General features: G+C 38.4%; 1 protein-coding gene and 1 long non-coding RNA gene across 2 annotated transcripts in view; one reads left to right on the top strand and one right to left on the bottom strand.

Annotated features, from left to right (window-relative positions):
- The window catches only part of LOC113624349 (uncharacterized), a 187087-nt gene that overhangs the window by 45233 nt on the left and 118759 nt on the right, over nucleotides 1–23095 (bottom strand). The window lies entirely within an intron of this gene.
- Nucleotides 704–22903, top strand: RPE65 (retinoid isomerohydrolase RPE65). The gene is made up of 14 exons (XM_027114042.1): nucleotides 704–1750; nucleotides 2873–2955; nucleotides 4623–4773; nucleotides 6243–6350; nucleotides 6454–6595; nucleotides 10047–10194; nucleotides 11564–11645; nucleotides 11884–12016; nucleotides 12127–12266; nucleotides 12925–13054; nucleotides 19853–19967; nucleotides 20065–20159; nucleotides 20274–20385; nucleotides 21678–22903. Exons 1-14 carry the CDS (start codon nucleotides 1740–1742, stop codon nucleotides 21827–21829), a joined length of 1602 nt encoding a protein of 533 aa, XP_026969843.1. The 5' UTR covers nucleotides 704–1739; the 3' UTR covers nucleotides 21830–22903.

Raw genomic sequence — 23095 nt, 5'->3', positions numbered from 1 at the left:
GATTGCTTTAGGTAGTATAGTCATTTTCACAATGTTGATTCTTCCAATCCAAGGACATCGTATATCTCTCCATCTGTATCATCTTTAATTTCTTTCATCAGTGTCTTATAGTTTTCTGCATACAGGTCTTTTGTCTCCTTAGGTAGATTTATTCTTAGGTATTTTATTCTTTCTGTTGCAGTGGTAAATGGGAGTGTTTGCTTAATTTCACTTTCAGATTTTTCATCATTAGTGTATAGGAATGCAAGAGATTTCTGTGCATTAATTTTGTACCCTGCTACTTTACCGAATTCATTGATTAGCTCTAGTAGTTTTCTGGTAGCATCTTTAGGATTCTCTATGTATGGTATCATGTCATCTGCAAACAGTGATAGTTTTACTTCTTCTTTTCAATTTGGATTCCTTTTATTTCTTTTTCTTCTCTGTTTGCCATGGCTATAACTTCTAAAACTATGTTGAATAATAGTGGTGAGAGTGGGCAACCTTGTCTTGTTCCTGATCTTAGTGGAAATGGTTTCAGTTTTTCACCATTGAGAATGATGTTGGCTCTGCGTTTGTCATATATGGCCTTTATCTTGTTGAGGTAAGTTCCCTCTATGCCTATTTTCTGGGGGGGGGGGGGGGTTATCACAAATAGGTGCTGAATTTTGTCGAAAGCTTTTTCTGCATCTACTGAGATGATCATATTGTTTTTCTCCTTCAATTTGTTAATATGGTATATCATATTGATTGATTTGTGTATAGTGACGAATCCTTGCATTCCTGGGATGAAGCCCACTTGATCATGGTGAGTTTCTAAAAAAGTGTTAAAGTTGTCAGCTGGTATAGTAAGTATCTTGTCTGTTTCATGGGGACTCCTTTGGTCAGTACCATGTCTGTGCTGGCAAACAACTGAGGCTAAATAAAGGAGTGTGGAAATATGAATGAAATAGTGCTATTTACTATCTGAGTGCAGCACACATACCAATGAACAGGAAGGTGATGTGGAGATCAGGAAGGCATTAGTAACAAGCAAAGATATGAAAGGGGTTCATCTGCAGCAAATCAAAAGAACATAACTGAAGTCCTCAGCCTGGTCGGAATTGGGCCCTGAATGGAGCCTATAAGGTGACCAGAGAGAGTTAGACGTGCTACAATATGCTTCCATAACACTCTATACTTCTCCAATCATAGCACTTATAAAATTTTATTGAAGAGTTTGTTAGTTTCTTGTTATTCTTGCAGAGTTACAAGATGTGTGAAGACAGAGATGGCTCATCCATGCCTGCTCCATAGACAATGTGTAATAGATATTTTTAAAAATAAGTAAGTGAATGAATAAATGAATGGGGGTAAAGATGAGGGCACAGAAGTGGAAGAGAGAGGTAGGCACCAGAGAATGTTGCCTGGTTCCAGTGGGGTGACCTGGATCAGCACAGGCCTGATGCTAGCCACTCCCACACAACTCCTTTCTTTCTAATCCACTTCTCATTCTCTTTGGGAAGGATTGAGGTCTCTGGAAAATAGCCAAAAAACAATTAAGGGAGCGGCCAGCCCAAATTAATGCTCAAGCCTCAGGAGTATCTGAGCACTGAAAGCCACTTCTATTCACGTTCTCTCAGATCAAGGGGTGAGAAAGGGTTCCCAAAGCCATAACTCTTTTTAGGTGGATTTAGAAGGCATATAAAGGCCCCTGGCTGAGGACTTGCCTCCTCATTCCACAACTGGTGCCAGCACTCTCAATCCTCCACTGAGAGAAAATGTCCATCCAGTAAGTATCTCTGGGAGATTATTTTTTTAATTCCTTAGTGTGTTGATGGTAAATGGTCTATTTCAAGAGCTCCTGAAGAGGATTGATGACCCCTTTAGGGAAGGCCTTGGCTCATGGTTGGGGAGTTTATTCCTATTTTATGTATTGAAGCAAATATCTAGAATTCAGGTCTAAATTACAGTGGGGTTTGTGTGGCTTGGAATGGGCCTTGGAAGTAGTAGTGAGCATGAAGATTTCAATAAGGCAGACCTGGGTTCCACTTCTTGCCCAGCCATTTCCTAGCTGTGTGATTTTGGGCAAATTACTTTTTGAAGTCTTGGCTTTTCCGTATATAGAATGAGTAGTACTTACCCCCATTATGGTGTTGTGAGTTTTAAATGAACGAATAGCATACAAAGTCCTTTTAAAAGTATGTGGCACATGGTAAGTCCTTAATAAAAAATAACTATCATAATTAGGCAGTCTGGTCAGCTCTCACTCTAAGAAGTTATAAAATGGAGCCAAAGTGAGAAGGGAGAAAATAATCAAAAACATAAGACCTAAATCTCCTTGTCTGACTATATTTAAAATGTACTGTAGCTCTTGGAGACTGGTGATGAAGTGAGATGATGGGAAGAAGTGATGGTATAATATGGGTGAATAACAAAGGATGACAAATTGATCCCCAAACCTGTGGTCTCCCAGTGCATAAGAGAGAGAGGAATGAGACTCTCTGGAAGGCAAGAGAATAAATGATGCAGTAAAAGCTGAGGGCAGGGACAGGGCAGGCTAATTCTGTAGGAAGGACTCGGTCAGGAAGAGAAGTGACAATAGCGGGATGTTTTGACTTGTCTTCAGAAATATGGGAAAACTGCAGAGGGCAAGCAAGTCCACTGTGGCATTAAAAGGGAGGTCATTTTCTCCTTTATCAAAGGAGGAGCACTGACCTGGGCCCCTTTGCCAACCTGATACATTTCTACCACCACACCACACCAAAACACTGTGTGCTCCCAGCCCAGGCTAGACTGGCAGTATGCACCACCATTGAGCAGAGAGCATCTTTTCTCCTGGAGCTCTGCCTCTATCTCCGTGGACTTCCTGAGATTCCACATGAGATTCTTCCTCATTATTCCACCATTTCAGAGTCGAACATCCTGCTGGTGGTTACAAGAAACTGTTTGAAACTGTGGAGGAACTGTCCTCACCGCTCACAGCTCATGTTACAGGTTGGTCTCACCTATCTTGAAGCCATCTTCTCTTTTCTGTCTCAATCTCTCTTCTCTGTCTCCTTATTCATTGGCATCTCTCAGAACGGGCTCCCTCTGTGGGCTACAGAGAGAGGAATCTGGACATTTGGGCTTTTTATGCTAAGAACCCATTTCCTCTTTTCTTTACTTCTCTAATATAGAAAAATGCTACCTAACTGGAATTCCTTAACAACTGGGACTATACCTTTGTCATCTTTAAGGTGTCAGTGCCTAGCTCAGTGCCTGGCACATAGAAAATGTCCTGTAAATGTCTGTTCTATCAGTTGCAGAATAAATGAAGGCCTGGTGACAAGCATCTGGGAATATGACAATAAAGGGTGGTAGGTTTCATGCCCATTATATCAGAAGTCTTGGTTCTGGAGTCAGGCAGATGTAGGTGCTAATTGTAGCTCTATTATTTTACTATCTGTGAATCCTTCAACAAGTTATTTAAACTTTCTGAGTCTCAATTCATTCACCTACCATAAACCAAATTTTACCTCATCGAGATGTTGTGAAGATTAAATGAGATAATGTAAATCGAAAGATTCACACAGTATCCAACACAAAGTTATCCATAGATGGTTGTTATTATTACTACTGCTATCATTATCCAAAGTCACCACATGACCCACATAGCATCCTTGCTTAGACATGGTGTTATAGGAAGGTCCAAAGCCTGGGCAGGTCTCTTTCCTCCCAATTGTCTCTTATGCAAAATAGAAGGAATGAGCCCGGTGCTCTTTCTCAACTAGATTCTGATGCTAACAATCTAGGTTCTAGCAATCAAATTAATGCTGTGCCTTTTAGTTAAGTCACGCCTTCTTTTCAAATTTTTATCAGAAATATACATCCTTGTAAAGTGGGCTGCTGAAATTGAGCTATATGAAATAATACATTTGTGTTTTTTTTAATAGCAAGGATTATAAAAACACTGCCAAATGCTGCACTTTTCAAAGGATCAAAGGGCACAAACCTAACTGTTTAGACTGAACAGACTTAAGGCCTTTCTTGTGTGCCCCTCATTTTGCAGAGAAGGACACGGAGGCCTAGAGATGGCACATAGCAAATCCTGAACCAGAATTCAGGTCTCTGACAGCCCTTTGCACTTTCTGCTATAGCAGGTTGACCTTTATCTGGACAGTAGCCCATATTCTCAAAGGAATATAGGTCTATATTTTAAGAAGCCAGTATTCTTGTTGTTTCATTTAAACGGTTTGTTCTGTAGACACATCTTTGTTTAGTATCTAGATCCCTGCTTCTAATCCATCCCTCCTATATATCAAGAAATTTGAAATTTTTCTTAAAAGTGAGACAGTAAAAAGGCAAATGTATTGGTAGCTGGGGAAATCTGTTAGATGGAGAATCCCATTCCATTCGAGATACTTTTCCCTGTCTCCTTCCAACCCTTTATCTAAACTCTGAGATGTTGCCACATTTCCTACCACTTGGTCTCCTAGTGAAAGGAGAGTAGGCCAGCAGGCATTTCCTGAGAGCTACCCGCCATGAGAACTGGGAATGGAAATGACTGCCAGCTTTAAAAGTAAGAGGCTGCCCAATCGGGCTGCTTAGATAATCACTGCTCTTTACCTGGGTGAGAAGGGCAGGGGTAAGAAGCAATGTTCTGAGTCTTGCCTTCATCACAGGCAGGATCCCCCTCTGGTTGACCGGCAGTCTCCTTCGATGTGGGCCAGGACTCTTTGAAGTTGGATCTGAGCCATTTTACCACCTGTTTGATGGGCAAGCTCTCCTGCACAAGTTTGACTTTAAAGAAGGACACGTCACATACCACAGAAGGTAAAGAACACTAGGGCCCACTCCTCCTAGGGTTCGGACCTATCTCAGCTCCTCCCTCCAGGTACTTTTCAACCTCCTGAACCCAAGAGGAGACTTTTATACTCGCCTCCACTCAGAATCCTCCTGGGCCAGTGAGTCTGTATGGACACCTCGGAGATGTACTATGGGATAAAGAAGCAGCTATTGGGGTCTGACACGCCTGGCTTCAAATCCCATATGCCCTACATACCATTTGCCTAGGTGGGTGCCCTTTGGCAAGATGTTAGTCTCTAATTCTTTGTTTTGTCATCTATAAAAATGGGAGAAATAAGAGAATTTACTAAAGGGTTTATTACAAGGATTAAATGAGAACATGGTTCCTAGCCCATAGGAAGCATTTAATAATAATAATAGTTATTATTATTAAACCATGGGTCTCTTGATATCTTTCCTTTTTTATAATCAGAAAGGCCAATGGGAAGGAGGGAGGGGTGTTACAAAGGAGGCAAGGACCAAATATGTCTTAATAATACAAGAAAGAGAAGTTTTCTAAAAACAGAAGATTGTTGCTAAAAGGCTTGAAGCCCTAAGCCATCACTGCAATTTCATTACAAAGATTCATTAACACCACAATAAATAGTTTGTCTTATGCCTTAATATTCAGGCCTGTTAGCAGCTTTGTTGATCACCACAGATTTCAGGCATTCTGAAGAGACATCAAAAGAAAGAATAAATGGAGTCTTGCAGTAGTCAGGATAACTTGGACTGTAATAGAAGAGAAACAGATCAGGTCAAGCAGAAATTTAGTTATGAAAGCATATTTTGGAGGTCAGGCAAAGCCTTTATATGCCTCCTAAAGACCTTGGTACTTTTTCCTCTTTATGAAAGTGCAAAATCAGATTTTAATTGGCTCTCCACATGAGAAATCCTAGGCAACGTATGCCATCTAGTCTGGGAGATATGGTTCAGGAGGTCTGCCTGTGCAAGAGACCAGATTCAAGAATATCTACTTTTAAAAGTAGCAAAATAAATTTTTAAATTGAAGAAAAACATAAGAGGGACATGAGGAAGATTGAAAGGAATATAATTCAGCATAACATATTCTATACTTCCCCGCTCAGTGTAGATTGTTGAATTATAGGCTACAGGAAGTCAGAGGTCCAATGTGAACTACCCATGGGGCTGCATAGTGTGATATGGAACAGGCATGTTTTCTGGCTCTGGCCACATATGCTGATCACTTAATTTCTCTGAACCTTGATTTCCTCATATGTCACTGTGAAGTTTATAAGACATAAATTTAAGCTCGTGGCACATTGTCTCTTTCTCCTTCAGTCACCCCAAGAAAGTTACGAGACTCTTCATTCTTCATGTTGTGGATTTATGATTCTGACTTTAGGAGGTCACATAGAATGACCATTCTAAGCTCCCCATGGACTACACTAATTGCCCTTGTCTGTGACCCTTTCCCGTGTCTCAATGTCCTTCAGGTTCATTCGCACTGATGCTTACGTACGGGCAATGACTGAGAAAAGGATCGTCATAACAGAATTTGGCACCTGTGCTTTCCCAGACCCCTGCAAGAATATATTTTCCAGGTTACTGAAACCCAACTGCATGTTATTAAAGACATTTTACATTAGCCCTTTTTCTCTCATGGCTTGAAAGTTACTGGACTGAAAAATCCATTTGCTTCTGCAGGTTTTTTTCTTACTTTCGAGGAGTGGAGGTTACTGACAATGCCCTTGTTAATATCTACCCAGTGGGGGAAGATTACTATGCCTGCACAGAGACCAACTTCATTACAAAGATTAATCCCGAAACCTTGGAGACAATTAAGCAGGTAGGACACAGTGCTCAGACTATATAGCTCAGGGAATTTAGAGTTTGCAACTTAGAATTAAATCAGCTGTGCATTTGGGTTTGAAGAATTTGAGAGCCAGAGAGATTAAGTTTCAAATCCCTGCTTTGTCATCAACTACTAGCAATGTGACATAGGGCAAACTTTGTTTCTCCATCTGTGAAATTTTAAACATTTATTATGTGGATTGGAGGAAAACCGTATAAAATGCCTAACATATTTATTTGTGACACAAATATTTATTGAGTCCCTTCCATGTACCAGAACTTATGCTAGATGCAAAAGATATACCAGTGAGTAAGACAACATCGTCCCTGCTCTTCATGGTTTTTATAGACTAGCATGGAACTGGCACATTTAATATTGAAAACCCTACCATTCATTGTTCTAGGAAAGTGTGTTGTACCAACTTGCCCCTTCTTATAGACACTTCTTGTTAGAAATAAAGCTATATCTTAAATGAAAAAGCATAGAGAAACATGTCAGCAGTATTAAAAAGTGATAAATTTTGATGAGAACTTAGGCAATCTTGGTGCAGCATTTGATAAGATAGATCTACATTTTCAACCAATATTTATTAAGATGTAACTATTTGCAAGGCATTGTTCTTGTCTTCAGAAAGCTTAACACCTAGGTGGAGAAATCAAATGAATACATTACTTAACTATAATAGGACACAGAATGTGAGGACTCTTTTCACAGAGGGAAAACCTTCTATGAAAGAACAAAGATTGCTTCTGGCAGTAGTTGGTGGATGTGAAGTGGGGCAGATCAAGGAAGGTTTAAAAGTCTTGCACTTGAGTTAGAAGTTAAAGGGAAGGCACAACTTCATTGATTTTGGAGAAAGAACATTTCATATACAGGGAGTACCATGATCAGCTGTATAGAGGTGGGAAACTGGAGGATAAAGAATAATTTATTTGGCTAGATTTGCAGTATTTCTCAATGGAGGTGGCAGTGGCGTTGGGCCGGTGGTACTTCATCATTGTGGGGACTGTCCCACCCACTGCAGAGGTTTGGTATCCCTGATTCCACCTACTAAACACCAGACATGTCCTCAATCATTGTACAAACTCCAAATGCTCACCAACATTTCCAACTCTCCCCCTAGGGGGCAATAGCACTCCCAGGTGAGAACTACTGATCTAAAGCATGCCACGTCAAGGGGAATAGTGAAACACAGGGTAGGGTGAAACTAGAAGTTTGAATAATGGACAAAAATTTGGAATAAGTCATTTAGCTGATGGGAAGCTACTCAAAGTTTTTGTTCAGGGAAGTGGTATAAGCAGAGCTGTACTTTAGGTTATTTAATCTGGAAGCCACGTGTAAGCTGTATGGGAGGACAAAAGAGATAAGGGATAGCTAGGAGACCAGTTAAGTGGAATTGAAGACCAGAACTAGATATTCAGTGTAGTAGGAATAGAAAGGAAAAGGAGTCCCAACAATGGGTCTCAATATCACAAGCTGATTTATAATCCCCAACAGACTATTTACTAAGGCTTAACATATTCTCGATAGCTCTTTCTTAGTTTAGATGTATGTTTGAAACCACATATGAGTGTATGTGTAGATCATTTAGAGAAATACTGAAGCTGAGTTTCTAAACCATCCATTTGACTTTGACAGTGAATCCAATTACCATAGTAATTTAATTGGAAGTGTGAAGTTCATGGTATGGCTCCAGAATAGACTTTATTAGGAGTCAGGTTTCATTGTGAGCAGCACTATACCCTGACTTCGTATAAAAATGTAGTTTTAAAATTTTGAGTGTTTTTTTGTTGGTTTACTATTACTGAAATAGACTCCTAACAAGTTCCTTTGCCTCCAGCCCGATTCCCTTAAATACAGCTTCCTTAATTCAGTAGAAGCAATTTTCTTTTCTAAAATGCAAGTATAAATGTGTTATTCCAATTAGTGCACCCATAGTTTCCAAGATAAAGTTAAAAGCACAGACCTTTGTGGCTGGCCCATTTTATTTCTCCTCTTCCATGTGTGTGTATCACCACAGCCATGCTGAATGACTAGTAATCCCCAAGCAGCATTCACTTTTTGCGACTCTATGCCTTTACATTAGGGTTCCTACTCCCTAGAACACACTGTCATCCTTCTCCATCTGGTAAATTTTACTCATCTTTCAAGCATGTGTTGGAGTCATTGCCCTTGGGAAGCCCTGCCTAATCCCCTAGTCTGGGTTAGATGGTCTTTCTTCACAGATATCATTTTGCACCTACTACTGTATACCAGCTTATTGGTCTAATACAGTGCTATTAAATGGAACTTTCTACAACGATGGAAATGTTCTATGTCTTCATTGTCCAAGTGCTATTGAGCACTTGAATGTGGCTACTGTGACTGAGGAACTGAATTTGAAGTTCTATCTAATTATGGTTAACTTACATTTAAATTGCTATATGTGGCTACCATAGTGGACAGTGCAAATCTAGACTGAAGTTCTTGAAAACAAGGGCCATCTCTGTTTTCCTAGACCCTGACACAGCACCTGGCATATAATAGAAGCTCAAGGAATACTTGATGAATGACTGAATGACTGAATGAATGTCTTGCCTTTTATTTAAATGAGGGTGCTAAAAACTCCCTATACTTTAAAACATACTCTCCTAATCACATAGAAAGAATTTTGGTTAGACAAATATATACTCCATCGATTATTCATTCAATAAATCTTTATTGAGCAGGTTCCAGGTAGAAATTCTAGTGCTCTACATCCTTAGATAAATCATTTGATCTCTCTGACACCTCAAGTTCTTCTTATGTAAACTGAGAGGTTTGTGGTAGATTAGTGGTTTTGAATTTTTTATGAGAATCCAAAACGAATTAAAGCACTGAATCCTATCTTCAAAAAGTTTCCATTAACTCCAGGAATTCATGGTTCCCCTGAAGTCTATTTGGGTTAAGACTTTCTATACTAGATGAATCCTGAAGTTCCTTTCAGTTCCAAATTCATTCTGTATGTAAGATACTGGATTTGGTATTCAGGTTGTATCATAAAAAATTGCCATTTTTATAAAATGAAAATTATTGACTATCAGCATACAATTCAATGTAATTCAATAAGGAGAATGTAAAGAAGTTTCAGGATTCAAATTCGTCACTGTTTGAAGACAAACTGCATGTGCAAAAGGAAAGTAACCAACCAGAGTAATATATGGCCTACATCAATTGAAAAGCTCAATCAGGGAGAACTTGAAGATTTCAGAGGCATGAGGGGTCAGCATGGGGGTCAGAGGAGAGCTCAGAGCTAAAGATGGGACTTCTACAGATTTAAAAGAGGGTAAGACCCAGAGAGATGGAAAGAAAGAGAAAGCACACTTAGGGTGAGGGTGCAAGTGGTAACGGTGAGGTCAGACTGAGGAACCAAAGGTGTAATACGATCTTCCTCTTAACATGGGTGACGTTTGTTCTCCTTCCATAGGTTGATCTTTGCAACTATGTCTCGGTCAATGGAGCCACTGCTCACCCCCACATTGAAAATGATGGGACTGTTTACAATATTGGTAATTGCTTTGGGAAAAATTTTTCAATTGCCTACAATATTGTAAAGATCCCTCCACTACAAGCAGGTCAGTTTACCACTTTGACTCTTCTTAAAACAAGTATCTAGGGGCTTCCCTGGTGGCACAGTGGTTGAGAGTCCGCCTGCTGATGCAGGGGACACGGGTTCGTGCCCCGGTCCGGGAAGATCCCACATGCCGCGGAGTGGCTGGGCCTGTGAGCCATGGTCGCTGAGCCTGCACGTCCGGAGCCTGTGCTCCGCAATGGGAGAGGCCACAACAGTGAGAGGCCCGTGTATCGCAAAAAAAAAAAAAAAAAAAAAAAAACAAGTATCTGTAACATGAGAAAGTTACTGGAAATACAGGGTGTCAGATCAGAAATATCAGGCTAGCACTATATGGACAGTTAAATTACTCTCAGATTTTAGGACAACTGCCCCTCACTCTTACCCTACCAGGGGACCAATGCCAAAAAGCACCATAGCAGGAAATGACATCTTCAAAAATAAAGTTTCCGTGTTCTATTCTACAGTGTTTCAAAGGTGTAGTGTATATGTGACTTTGATCATATAAGATTTAGATTCGAATCCAGCAAATATTTATTGAGCACTTATCCATGTGCCAGACAAAATTAAGATTTTAAACAAACATGTGTATGTGTAATAGGATACACACATGTATATGAAAGTGTAGTAAGTATTTTGTGTGTATTTAATTCCCAAAACTAAAAACATAACTTTTTAACTCATATACTATAGAGAAAGAATATTAAAACAGAAGAGAGTACTCTTTAGAATTCTCCATTCATCCTCCATTCATTGCCAGAAATTTGATAATGATCTTGATAATAGAATTATTTGAGTATATATGGATTTTTACATACAAATCTTGAGCCCCACCTGAGGTAGACTGAATGAGTAATTCTAGGGGTGAGCCCATAGTCAGTATTTTCAGAAGCTTTTTACGTGGTTCTTATATACACTAAGGTTTGAAGACACTGCCTTAGTAGTAAATAAACTTTAATGTGCTTAAGAATTATTGTAAAGGGCTATGGACCCAAAACACATATGCCATAACTTTATAGATAACTTAAGAGATTGTAAAAGGCACTTTGACCATACTAAAATTTTGCCTTACTCCCTTGACTTAGAATCCACCTCCAGATGTAAGATGTGACTCCACTGTACCCTGTCTGCCACACAATGTTTGAGTATACTTTCCAAATCTGCTGCTATTTGGATTTTCCTGGGTGATTGCAGCTCCGCGTGAAATTTCTCTAAGAAATGCCAGTGACTGAGAAAATGGAAATAAACTCTTTAAAAAATCAAGATCTGAAAATGTATTTCTTTGCTTGCATAAGCTGTTCTAAATGCTTTGTATTTAAAAAAAAAAAAAAAAAGAGGCTGTTCCATAGCCTTTTGAAACCACTTTATTTCAGACAAGGAAGATCCAATAAGCAAGTCAGAGATCGTTGTACAATTCCCCTGCAGTGACCGATTCAAGCCATCTTATGTACATAGGTAACTTGAAGGCCTGCTATGAATCTTCAGGAAAACTCAGGTTTAAAGATCTGCTTTGCCTACCTTTGATACCAATCCTGATCATGACATTTTCTTGCAGAAACCTAAATTTAAATGTAGTTAATTTCATGTAGGCACTGTTGATTCATATAACTGAGTATACCTCATGTGTACATATTTCTCTGTGGTTTGAGAATCAACCCTTCCCACTCACAAGTTTATTTCTGTTTCTGAACAGTTTTGGTTTGACTCCCAACTATATTGTTTTTGTGGAGACACCAGTCAAAATTAACCTGTTCAAGTTCCTTTCTTCATGGAGTCTTTGGGGAGCCAACTACATGGATTGTTTTGAGTCCAATGAAACCATGGGGGTAAGTCTTACATTTATTTGTCAGCTTTATGGTTCTGAAGAATATGTCTTTCATAATGCACACTTTTTTTTCTTTCTAAATGCATCAAAATATTCTCTTCACTTTTCAAGGTTTGGCTTCATATTGCTGACAAGAAACGAAAAAAGTATATCAATAATAAATACAGGACATCTCCTTTTAACCTCTTCCATCACATCAATACCTATGAAGACAGTGAGTTTCTGGTTGTGGATCTCTGTTGCTGGAAAGGGTAAGAAAGAACATTGGATAAATGTTACATCTCCAGTTGTTCCTGGAAATTAGGGTTTCTTTCGGAGATGCCACTCTCAATATTTAATCTGAATTACATCTAAAAAAGCAAGAAGAATGCTTAAGTCACAAAATATGATTGAAAAGGCTGTAGGGAGTTTAGATAATCAGAAACACTAACCGAACCTCAAAACTATGGTTAATGATTGAAAACTGATCAGGTCCATGAACCAGACCTGAAAATAAAAGATTCTGTGACTTGATGAGTAAACTTAAGCTTAATTTCACTCAAACTTAACAAGATCCTTTGGGTAGCCTAGAACTCCACCTAGTCTGGGTTTGGGAAAAAGAGATATGCTTTCTTCAAAACAGCAGGTCACTAAGAAAGACAGTAGTCCCTGAAGACACAGGCAGAATGGTGATAGAGAAACAGAGCAGAACGTTTTAAAGGCTGTTGTTATTTGAACATATCCATGAGCAGGATTCTTTTCTCCACCCAGAGTGGGCAGGAGAAATGGCTCCAGGATTCCTGAGTCTTTAGCAGGTTCTGGGTTGGGGTCTGAAGAATAGGGAGGCACTTGTGCTTTTAAAAGGCATGAAGCATGTCTCTAAATTATTTGTAATTGGCTGTCCTCATGTTTGACTTCTTATTTTTGCAGATTTGAATTTGTTTATAATTACTTATATTTAGCCAATTTACGTGAGAACTGGGAAGAGGTGAAAAGAAACGCCAGAAAGGCTCCCCAGCCTGAAGTTAGGAGATATGTACTTCCTTTGAATACTGACAAGGTAACCACCCTCTACATAGATTTCAGATATAACCAGAATGTTTCATCTCACTAAGGATTTTTTCTCCTGCTGTGTGTTTATACATAAAGTCTTGAAATTTCAGAGCTGGAAGGAACTTTAAAAATTAATTCCACTTCCCTCATTTTATAAGCTAGGAAACTGAAGCTCAGAAGAGTCACATGACTTAGCAAAATCCAACTGTGGTGGAGTCAAAACGAAAACGAGGTTTTGACTCTAAACCTGTTGTTCTTCTATTTACAAAATCCTTTCAAAGTGATTGCAATACAACTGGTTAGAACATAAGCAAAAACAGTGGAATAAGTGGGCAAAAAAGCTTAAAAAAAAAGTAGGTTGGCAGTCTTTGAAGGCTTTCAGGTCAAAAGGTTTGTGCTTTATTTGACAGGTGATGGGGAGATAGTCAAGGTTTTGAACAGAAGAAAGCCATATTCAGAGCTGGTGGACTGGGTATCAAGCGTACTGACTACTCTAGTTGTCCCTGCTACTAAATGTCCAGCTTCCCTGAGCAAGTCACTCAGTGAGCAAGTTCCCCTACAGTTCGGTTGCCTGCTCAGAAACCTAAGTAAATTGGACTAAATAATAACTAAGGTTATTTGCAGCTTAGATTTTCTAAAATAAGGCTGTGTTGTGTGTAAGTAGTATTGGAAGTAAAGAAAGGATGATGATAAGGGACCTGGGATTGGAGACAATGAAAATCACTCAGGTGATAGAAAAATGTAGTGGTAGTAGGAACAGACAAACCGACAAAAGTGAGAGTTCCTACAGGTAGAATTAAAAGGATCTTACATTTGATTGGATGGTAGAATGAATTAAGTCTTATACATGCAAAAGACCATAGAGATCCTTTAAGCCTATGTGTCTAGAGTGTTGATACCTTTGGAAATAGGAAATGTAATAATAGGCAGAGCAGGTTTGGAGATAAACCTGAATTGTAGAACTATGAGGAAGTGGGGAGAATGAGTAAAAGGGCTGACTTCAAGACAGACCCAGGTTGACCAGGGCTTCCAGCATTCTAGCTGTTTGATTCGCGGCAAGACATTTAACCTTTTTAAATCCCCTTTTCTTTATCTATATCCACCATACAGGATTTTTGTGATCAATAAACAAGGTGACATATGTCAATCACTGAATATAGTCCCTCACACAAAGTAAGTGTTAAATAATATTGATTATAATCATCATCAACAGCAAAATCAGCATCAACAACATTTTCGTGAAGACGTCTTGTAGGCTTTCATATGGAAGTGCAGGTCCTTGCGACACAAAGTAGGGTCAGAAGAAAAGAGCTGATAGTTATTGGAATTGAAATGATGATCAAATATATGAAGACAGATAAGATTGCTAGCAGGAAAAATTCATACTTTAGAGTGTTTTAAAAGAAACATACAAATTTGTTTATTTTAAAAATGATGAACTTGATAGCCATAACATGCTGAAAGAAAAGAAAAGATGGCCAAGCACAAAAGTTGGGGAAACATCCATGTGCAGAAAGTGGTAAGAAAAGAGGAGTCAGAAAAAGAAAGAGAAAAACATCACCAAAGGGCCTTAGTTACAGCTAAGAGAGGATAATGCCACATGATAAGGCAAGAGAAGGGTTTCACTGGTGCCCACTGCTATATATAGACAAGTTGAAAAGAATGAAGATGAAGAGCAAGAAACCAGATTTAGTGATCTCCAGGGGAGGAGGGAGGGAGGCAGAAATCAGGTTTCAAGGCAATAAAGGTGAGCAATTGATGAGAATGTGGGAGCAATTACTATAGCCTGCACTTTTAAAAGTTTGGCAATGAAGAGAAAAATAAGTCATAAATTAGGGAAATAAGAGATAAACGGATTGAAGGAAGGAGAGGAAAGAGTATGAGTGAAGTTTCCAGTTTAGTGATTAATATAACAGTGATATCTTTAAAATATACCCTTATTATTTTTGAATAGGCAGTGAATTTAAATGGTCAAAAAACTCAAAATGATCTAAAAAGTTACACACTGGAAGTGTCGCTCCAACCTCTCTCTGCCTCCATTCCATACCATTCCCCTTCACTTCTGTGTGTAACTTTTAATGTCTTTCCTTTTCCTTTGTTTATGCAAATATAAGAAAATATAAATATATATAATTATTATTTCCCATTTTTACACAAAAAGTAACTTTCTATATCCACATTTTTGTTCCTTGCTTCTTTTCATTTTAAAATATATATTGAAGATCTTGCTTTCTTCAACTGCACGGTATTCTTTTTTGTGAACATACCCAAGTCCCTCACTGCTGAGCAACAGAGTTGTTTCCATTCTTTGGCTGTTACAGATAATGTCACAGGAATAACTTTGTATGTATGTTATTTTATATATGTGCAGATATAGCAATAGGATAGACTCTCAGAAGTGAAATTGCTGGGTCAGGGGATAAATGCATGTGTTAAAAAAATAGTGAGGGGGAAGAGTGAAAATAAGGAGCTAGTTTGGAAAGCAAAGATAATGTTACACATCTCTTACATTAAAAACCCTAATTTAATGGTGGAAAATATAAGATACAACAGAGTAAAATCATTAAAGTTACAGTCGCATAAGTAATGTGTTCGACATCAACATTTGAACTTACTGAATACATGTATAAATATGTATGTATGCACACATGCCGCTCTCTCCTTCCCAAAATCACCATGAAGTGCCTCGAGGCCCCACTTCACAGAATCTCACAAGACCCATCCTCACCTCCCATCTCTTCCCAATCCTGAAAATCTTTCACTATTTCCTTTTAATTCATTGTACATACCAGAAAAATTCCATCTATCCTCTGCTCAGAAGGTTCCTTCCACCTTCTTTCTTTTACCAAAAAATCTGACACTCTCTCTAGGACACTGGTCTCTTCAGCAGCAATTTCCAGGGGTAGCAGTTTCTCCTCCTACAGCGCTTGTACCACTGGGCCTGGGGTTGTGGTACACTTGTTCCACTTTGCTGCTTCCAGACCATTGCTCCTTCCACCCACCCTTAAAATCTTCCAATTTCAAATCTCACTTCAGCTAAGTATATAGCCAAGTGGTATGTCTACATTTACATATATACACCACTCATTATTATTCTCACCAATTAACCACCACTCCTTCTCCCTTCTGGCTCAGTGTCACACTCCCCTGATCTACTCCTGACTCTCAGTTATTTCAAAATACACATCATAAGTGACTCTTCCAACAACTGGTCTCTCAGTTCCATGACGTCTTCCACTGATTTTGTCTTCCATTCTATCTCAGCCACTCACTCCCCACAGTCATGCAATTGACCTTGCCATTACCTTTGACTGTGCTTCTACCATAACCTTGGTTTCATGCATGACACATTCTGACTACCACCTATTATCTTTCAAGATTACTTGCCCCATTGCAGTTCCCACCAGGAACCTCCAATCTATTGAACCTATTACCTTCTCATCATCTCTCACTCCCTTGAGGACTTACCTTCCCTCCTTATTCAATAACAATTTCATGGTTAATCATTGTAATCACCCCCTTGAGTAGATCTTCATTTCTCTTCCCTCTTTCTTACTTTATAGAACTTATTTGTCAAAATCATAATCCTAGTTAAATTCAACCCTCCACCCACTCCATGCTTGTACCTCTAAGGCTGAAATTAAGTGCTAAAAACACACAATTGTGTTAATGGGCCCATTTTTAAGTACATGACAACAAACCTTACTGCTACATTTCCCAACTTCACTTTCCTAGTTAAATATTTCACACCCTCCTCTCTTCAACCTTCTAACACCTCCCACCTCCACACTCATACTCAACTGATGGCTCTGCTTCCTATTTTACTGAAACAAATGAAAGAAATCAGAAAAGAACGTAGACTCCTGCCACCACATCTACCCACCCACCAGCATCTGTACTCATACTGAATTATCCATCATCCTATTCAGAACTAGTCTTTCCCATCCTTCCTCACCCTCTCCAGGACAACACTCTACAATTCTCCCCCTCTCTCATATATCTCACTCTCCTCCTGTTTTCATTAAATCATGCATATCATGCTATTATTTTGCCCTCTTACAAAATCCTTCTTTTAACTCTTCTTGCCCCCACCACCTATCCCCTCATTCCTCTCTTGAAGACCCCTTTATGTTGGAGGGCACCAGAACTCAGCCCTTTGTTCTATCTTCTATCTGTACGTTCACTCCCTTTGTAAAGACTCATGCTTTAAAGCAGCCTAGAATTTCACTTCCAACTTTCCTTTTAACTCAAGGTTCTTATATGCTACTGCCAATGCCATGTCTTTATTTTGATGTCCAATAAACACTTCAAGTTTAATAAGACAAAACCTAAACTTCTCCTCTTCCCCTACCAAAAATTACCTTCAGTAATCCCCATCTTTGCTGTGACAACTCCAACTTTTAATTATTCGGGCCAAAAACCTTGAAGCCCTCCTTACTCCTTTCTCAGTTTCATGCCTCTTCCCCACCCCATATCTTAACTATCAGGAAATCCTCTTGGCTCTACCTTGCTCTCCTCACTGACTTCAATGCTACTAGCCTAGTCTGAACCATTGTTTTCTTTTGACTGGACTACTACAAGACAAACTGGTTTCCCTGATTTCACTCTTTCATCTCCCCTTTTTTTTTTTTTTAATTTACATGTATTTTATTTATTTATTTATTTTTGTATCTCTCACATATATATATATATATATATATATTTTTTTTTTTTTTATATAGCAGGTTCTTATTAGTCATCCATTTTATACACATCAGTGTATACATGTCAATCTCAATCTCCCAGTTCATCACACCACCACCCCCACCTGCCGCTGCTTTGGTGGTTTGGTGATTTGCTGCTTGGTGTCCATACATTTGTTCTCTACTTCTGTGTCTCAATTTCTGCCCTGCAAACCGGTTCATCTGTACCATTTTCTAGGTTCCACATATATGCGTTAATATACGATATTTGTTTTTCTCTTTCTGACTTAACTTCACTCTGTATGACAGTCTCTAGATCCATCCACGTCTCTACAAATGACCCAATTTCATTCCTTTTTATGGCTGAGTAATATTCCATTGTATATGTATACTACATCTTCTTTATCCATTCGTCTGTTGATGGGCATTTAGGTTGCTTCCGTGTCCTGGCTATTGTAAATAGTGCTGCAATGAACATTGGGGTGTATGTGTCTTTTTGAATTATGGTTTCTTCTGGGTATATGCCCAGTAGTGGGATTGCTGGGTCATATGGTAATTCTATTTTTAGCTTTTTAAGGAACCTCCATACTGTTCTCCAAAGTGGCTGTATCAATTTACATTCCCACCAACAGTGCAAGAGGGTTCCCTTTTCTCCACACCCTCTCCAGCATCTGTTGTTTGTAGATTTTCTGATGATGCCCATTCTAACTGGTGTAAGGTGACACCTCATTGTAGTTTTGATTTGCATTTCTCTAATAATTAGGGATGTTGAGCAGCTTTTCTTGTGCTTCTTGGCCATCTGTATGTCTTCTTTGGAGAAATGTCTATTCAGGTCTTCTGCCCATTTTTGGATTGGGTTGTTTGTTTTTTTAATATTGAGCTGCAAAAGTGATCTCGACAGAGCAGTCAGGGTGATTCTTTTAAAAATAAATCAGAGCCTGCCACTGCTCTGCTCAGAACCCTCCAATGACTTCCCACCTCTCACTCACAGAAAAAGACCAAGACCTCACAATGACCTATCAGTCATTACCCTTCCACTGTCCTCTCCTGTTCTTCTCCCCAAGCTCAGTCAGTGCAGCCACACTGGTCTCTTTAACGTTCTCCAAGGACCTTTGGCGTACTCCTACCTCAGGCCTTTGTAGTTTGTTCTCTCTGCTCAAATGCTCTTCCCCAGATACCTGCATTGCTAGCTTCCTTCATCTCCTACAAGTTTTATCCCAAATTTCACCTTTTCAATGAGGCTCACCCTGACCACCTACTAAAATTACAACTCACCTACTCTTCACATTTCTGATTCTCCTTACTCTGCTCTATTCTTTTTCCTCACATTCATGATGTACAAAACACTTTGTCTATTAATTATATTTATATTGTTTATGTTCCCAAATTAGAATGAAAACTTCATGATGACAGGGACTCTGTTCTCTGAAATATCCCAAATGCCTAGAATAGAGTCCATCACAAAACATGTATTTAAGTATTTGATTACTAAATGAATTACTAAATGAATTACTAAATGAATTACTAAATGAATTACTAAATGAATTACTAAATGAATATGTTCTTTGAAAGAGCTCATGATATTCATTCCTTTCATAAAATAATCTGAAAAATCACATGGGAGCAATGTGGGTGACAAGAGATCTTAGAAAACATCTGGTCAGTAGTTTCTTAATTTGTTTTCTTTTTTGACAACTTACGAGTATGATTTTGTTTTCAAATAAAATAAAAATATAGCCTAACTATAAAGGAGACAAACACTGTATGGATACCTAGAGGTTGAAGTCTTTGTTGTTCTGCAGAAAAATACTTCTTTTTCCAGAGCCCATCCTCAGAGCTGTAAATTTTCTTCGAGGTCAGTCTCATTTCACTGATGAGAAGACTGAGGGCCTATGAAGTTGTATGACTTTCCCAGTGACACACAGCCAGTGACTGATGTGGACACAGACAGCTTTCCCAGTCATGTTCCTGGGCTCCCCTTTCTAGAGTTTTCTGCACTGCCTCTCCCTACATGTTGACTTAAGAAATGAAGAACGCAGGAGACAAAACTTGGGAAGACTATATTTATGGCTGCTTGATTTTTCTTTCCTGATCACTGAGGTTTCTGTTATCCTCTTTCTTAGGCTGACACAGGCAAGAATTTAGTCACACTCCCCAACACAACTGCCACTGCAATTCTGTGCAGTGATGAGACCATCTGGCTGGAACCTGAAGTTCTCTTTTCAGGGCCTCGCCAAGGTGAGATGATTTAGGAAAAAACCTCACATGAGAGAGAACAAAATGTTCCATTCAAAGAGATTAATGAGTTTTCCTAAGCACGTGCTCTACTTTGCAGCATTTGAATTTCCTCAAATCAACTACCAGAAGTATGGTGGGAAACCTTACACATACGCATATGGACTTGGCTTGAATCACTTTGTTCCAGACAGGGTAATTAATCCATCTTCCTAATATTCAAACAGTACTTTGAGTCACATGCTAGTCAAGTAGAGCATATTGACTGATTGACTGACTGATTGATTGACTTTTCTTTCTTACAAGCAGCTCTGTAAGCTGAACGTCAAAACTAAAGAAACTTGGGTATGGCAAGAGCCTGATTCATACCCCTCAGAACCCATCTTTGTTTCTCACCCAGACGCCTTGGAGGAAGATGACGGTAATGAAAGTAATAGATGTGTCTGAACACTCTCTTTTCATTGCAGTTCATATAGTTAGTTAATTAGGAGAGGAGTTATGTTGATTATTCCCTAATGTTCAGAAATAATCCTTTATACTATTGAATGGGACAGCACTAAAGAATTTAAACTTATTTGAGAATAAGTTTTATCTTATGGTCAGGTTTCATTTGGTACTGTTGGAAAAATGCTAAAGCACCATCTGGTGTCACGATGGAACATCAATGTCTGCTCTAGATGAAGGAGAGGAGGAAGAAGGAGCAGTATGCGGTCTAGGTTTTTGCCTTTCCTGACCTACATACATTTCTGAAAAGGGATAGAGTTCTAAGGAGGGAAACTGAGTATTCTAACAGATCCAAGAGAATGAGGATGAGGCTTTGTGTTTCTAGTTTTGGTTTTTCCTTTCAGTAAGCTGGGGCTAGAAAGGGATCCAGAGCAACAGCCTATAAAACAGCAACTCAGTTACAAAGAGTCATCTTAGTTAACTATTGATTATCCGGGACAAGGAGGTAGGTTATCCTCTCTGGGATTAAAATATGGAAAACCACAGAGAAATGAATAAAATAAAGAGTTGTAGAGCCGTTTTACACTAAGTGATTATACATATACAGCCTTTCCAGTCAAAACCGCAAAAAGTTTGTTCTTATTTTGTTTGAAGGAAGTAAGCTTCCAGCTAGGTCTTGGAAATTATAGAAATAATATACCTTACCATTTTCAAAGTCTTTTTTTTTTTGGCCACACCGCTCAGCTTGCGGGATCCTAGTTACCCGACCAGGGATCGAATCCGCTTCCTCAGCAGTGAAAGCGCGGAGTCCTAACAACTGAACCACCAGGGAATTCCCAGAGTCTTTTAATATACATTTTTCACTTGATTGTCACAACATTTTTTTTTTTTGCAGTAGGTAGAACAGGTGTTAAATCGTATGATACAGATACAAACACAGAATCATTCATTAAATAAGAATTTAATGAATACTTACTATGTTCTAATCATTGCAGTAGGCTATTGGGATACAACAGTGGGCAAGAGAGATAGGGTCACTCCCTTCTTAGAGCTTATAGTCCAGGGGACATGAAAAATTTTAAATCCCTTTCAGGGTTACCACACAGCCAGGTGGTAGAAGAGTCAGAGCAAGATATCAAGGCATCTGGTTTTCTTTATTTGTCAATGTAATGCTTCCTTGCTTCCTGTATTATTTCAGTGACACTTAATCTATTGCTATGGGCTTTTTTTTTTTAATTCAACATTGCCTTATTAACTTCTGATTAACAGGTGTAGTTCTGAGTGTGGTGGTGAGCCCTGGGGCAGGTCAAAAGCCCGCTTATCTCCTAATTCTGAATGCCAAGGACCTGAGTGAAGTTGCAAGGGCTGAAGTGGAGATTAACATCCCTGTCACATTTCATGGACTGTTCAAAAAATCCTGAGCACATTCTAGCCTAATATGTTTCTGGTGACAAAACCCAGAACAACATAGTCAGGTCTGCAGTGAAATTCTGTTCAGTTTTAGCCTGCTGTATATGAGTTTTAACTTGCAGATGCACACAATTTTGCAGTGTTTTACAGAACGCACAGAGTTGAGTAAGCAATTCCTTTAAAAAAAAGTGCATATTTAGGTAATCATACTTTCTCTGTGAGACAGACACATCATAACTAAAAACTCTTTATATATTTACAATCAAAGAGCAAATGAATGTGGATTTATTAACCTGTTTTTTATTCCTATTATAAAAGTGTATTTTAGGTACCTATCTGCTCCAATTATTTTTTAACACTTAAAAGCCAGTCCTCTACACCTGATTTGTATGTGGCTTTGCCAAGTCAAAGCAGTATCTTGCAAAAAGGCTTAATTATTAAATGTCAAACCAAACTTTTTCTCAAACCAGGGACTATCACCTAAGACAATCATTGTAATTGTATGCATATATATATTATTGTTCAAAGATTCTCAAGTTTTATAAACTTTAACATTTCCATTTAATATAAGCAATTACTACTATTTCTGATTTTACAATGAGGAAACCTATCTCTAATCCACTGAGGGCTCTCAACCAAATAATTTCTCAGAGATTAAGTTATCTATTAAAAGCTTACATAACATCCAAGCAATTACATATAGTAGTGACTGTAATTTTTTTGAAAAACAGAGCATAAAATACTGGCAAATATAATTTCTGTTTAAAATCAGAGTATGGGGTAATAATATGTGTGTGTGGGGTTATACTTTGTTGCCTCGTCTGCTTAATTATATTTAAGCACTGTGCAATCACCTGAAAGTAAAAAAAGAGAAATATTGTCATTAACTTTCCAATATTAATATATTTTAAGTATTTATGTTTTTAAAATTATTCTCTTCTGAGCTAGATACTGCAAAAAAATGAAGATTGTCAAAAATGTTTATTCTATATCTTAATCCTGGCATCTATTTTATGCTCAAAAGTATTACATATCATTGTATTTAAGATGATCAGCATTGTGTTTGACTAAATAAAAACAGCTTGAAGGAACAGACTGACTAGTGTACTTGATGCAGCCATTTGATTTCTTTATTTAGATAAAATGCAAACTCGTTTTTTAAAATTATAAATACTCATTAAAACATACTTTTCAAAGAAAATCTAAAATTACAAGAAAGTGGAAATTATAAAGTAAAATCATACACAGCTCATCTAAGCTCAACTGCTGGTCTTTTC

Source organism: Aethalodelphis obliquidens, unplaced genomic scaffold (assembly GCF_003676395.1).
Source record: "Aethalodelphis obliquidens isolate GAN/ISIS:26980383/991018 unplaced genomic scaffold, ASM367639v1 scaffold13, whole genome shotgun sequence".
Taxonomy (NCBI): domain Eukaryota; kingdom Metazoa; phylum Chordata; class Mammalia; order Artiodactyla; family Delphinidae; genus Aethalodelphis; species Aethalodelphis obliquidens.
Note: the sequence above shows the minus strand (reverse complement) of the source record. Positions and strands in the feature narration are given on the sequence as shown.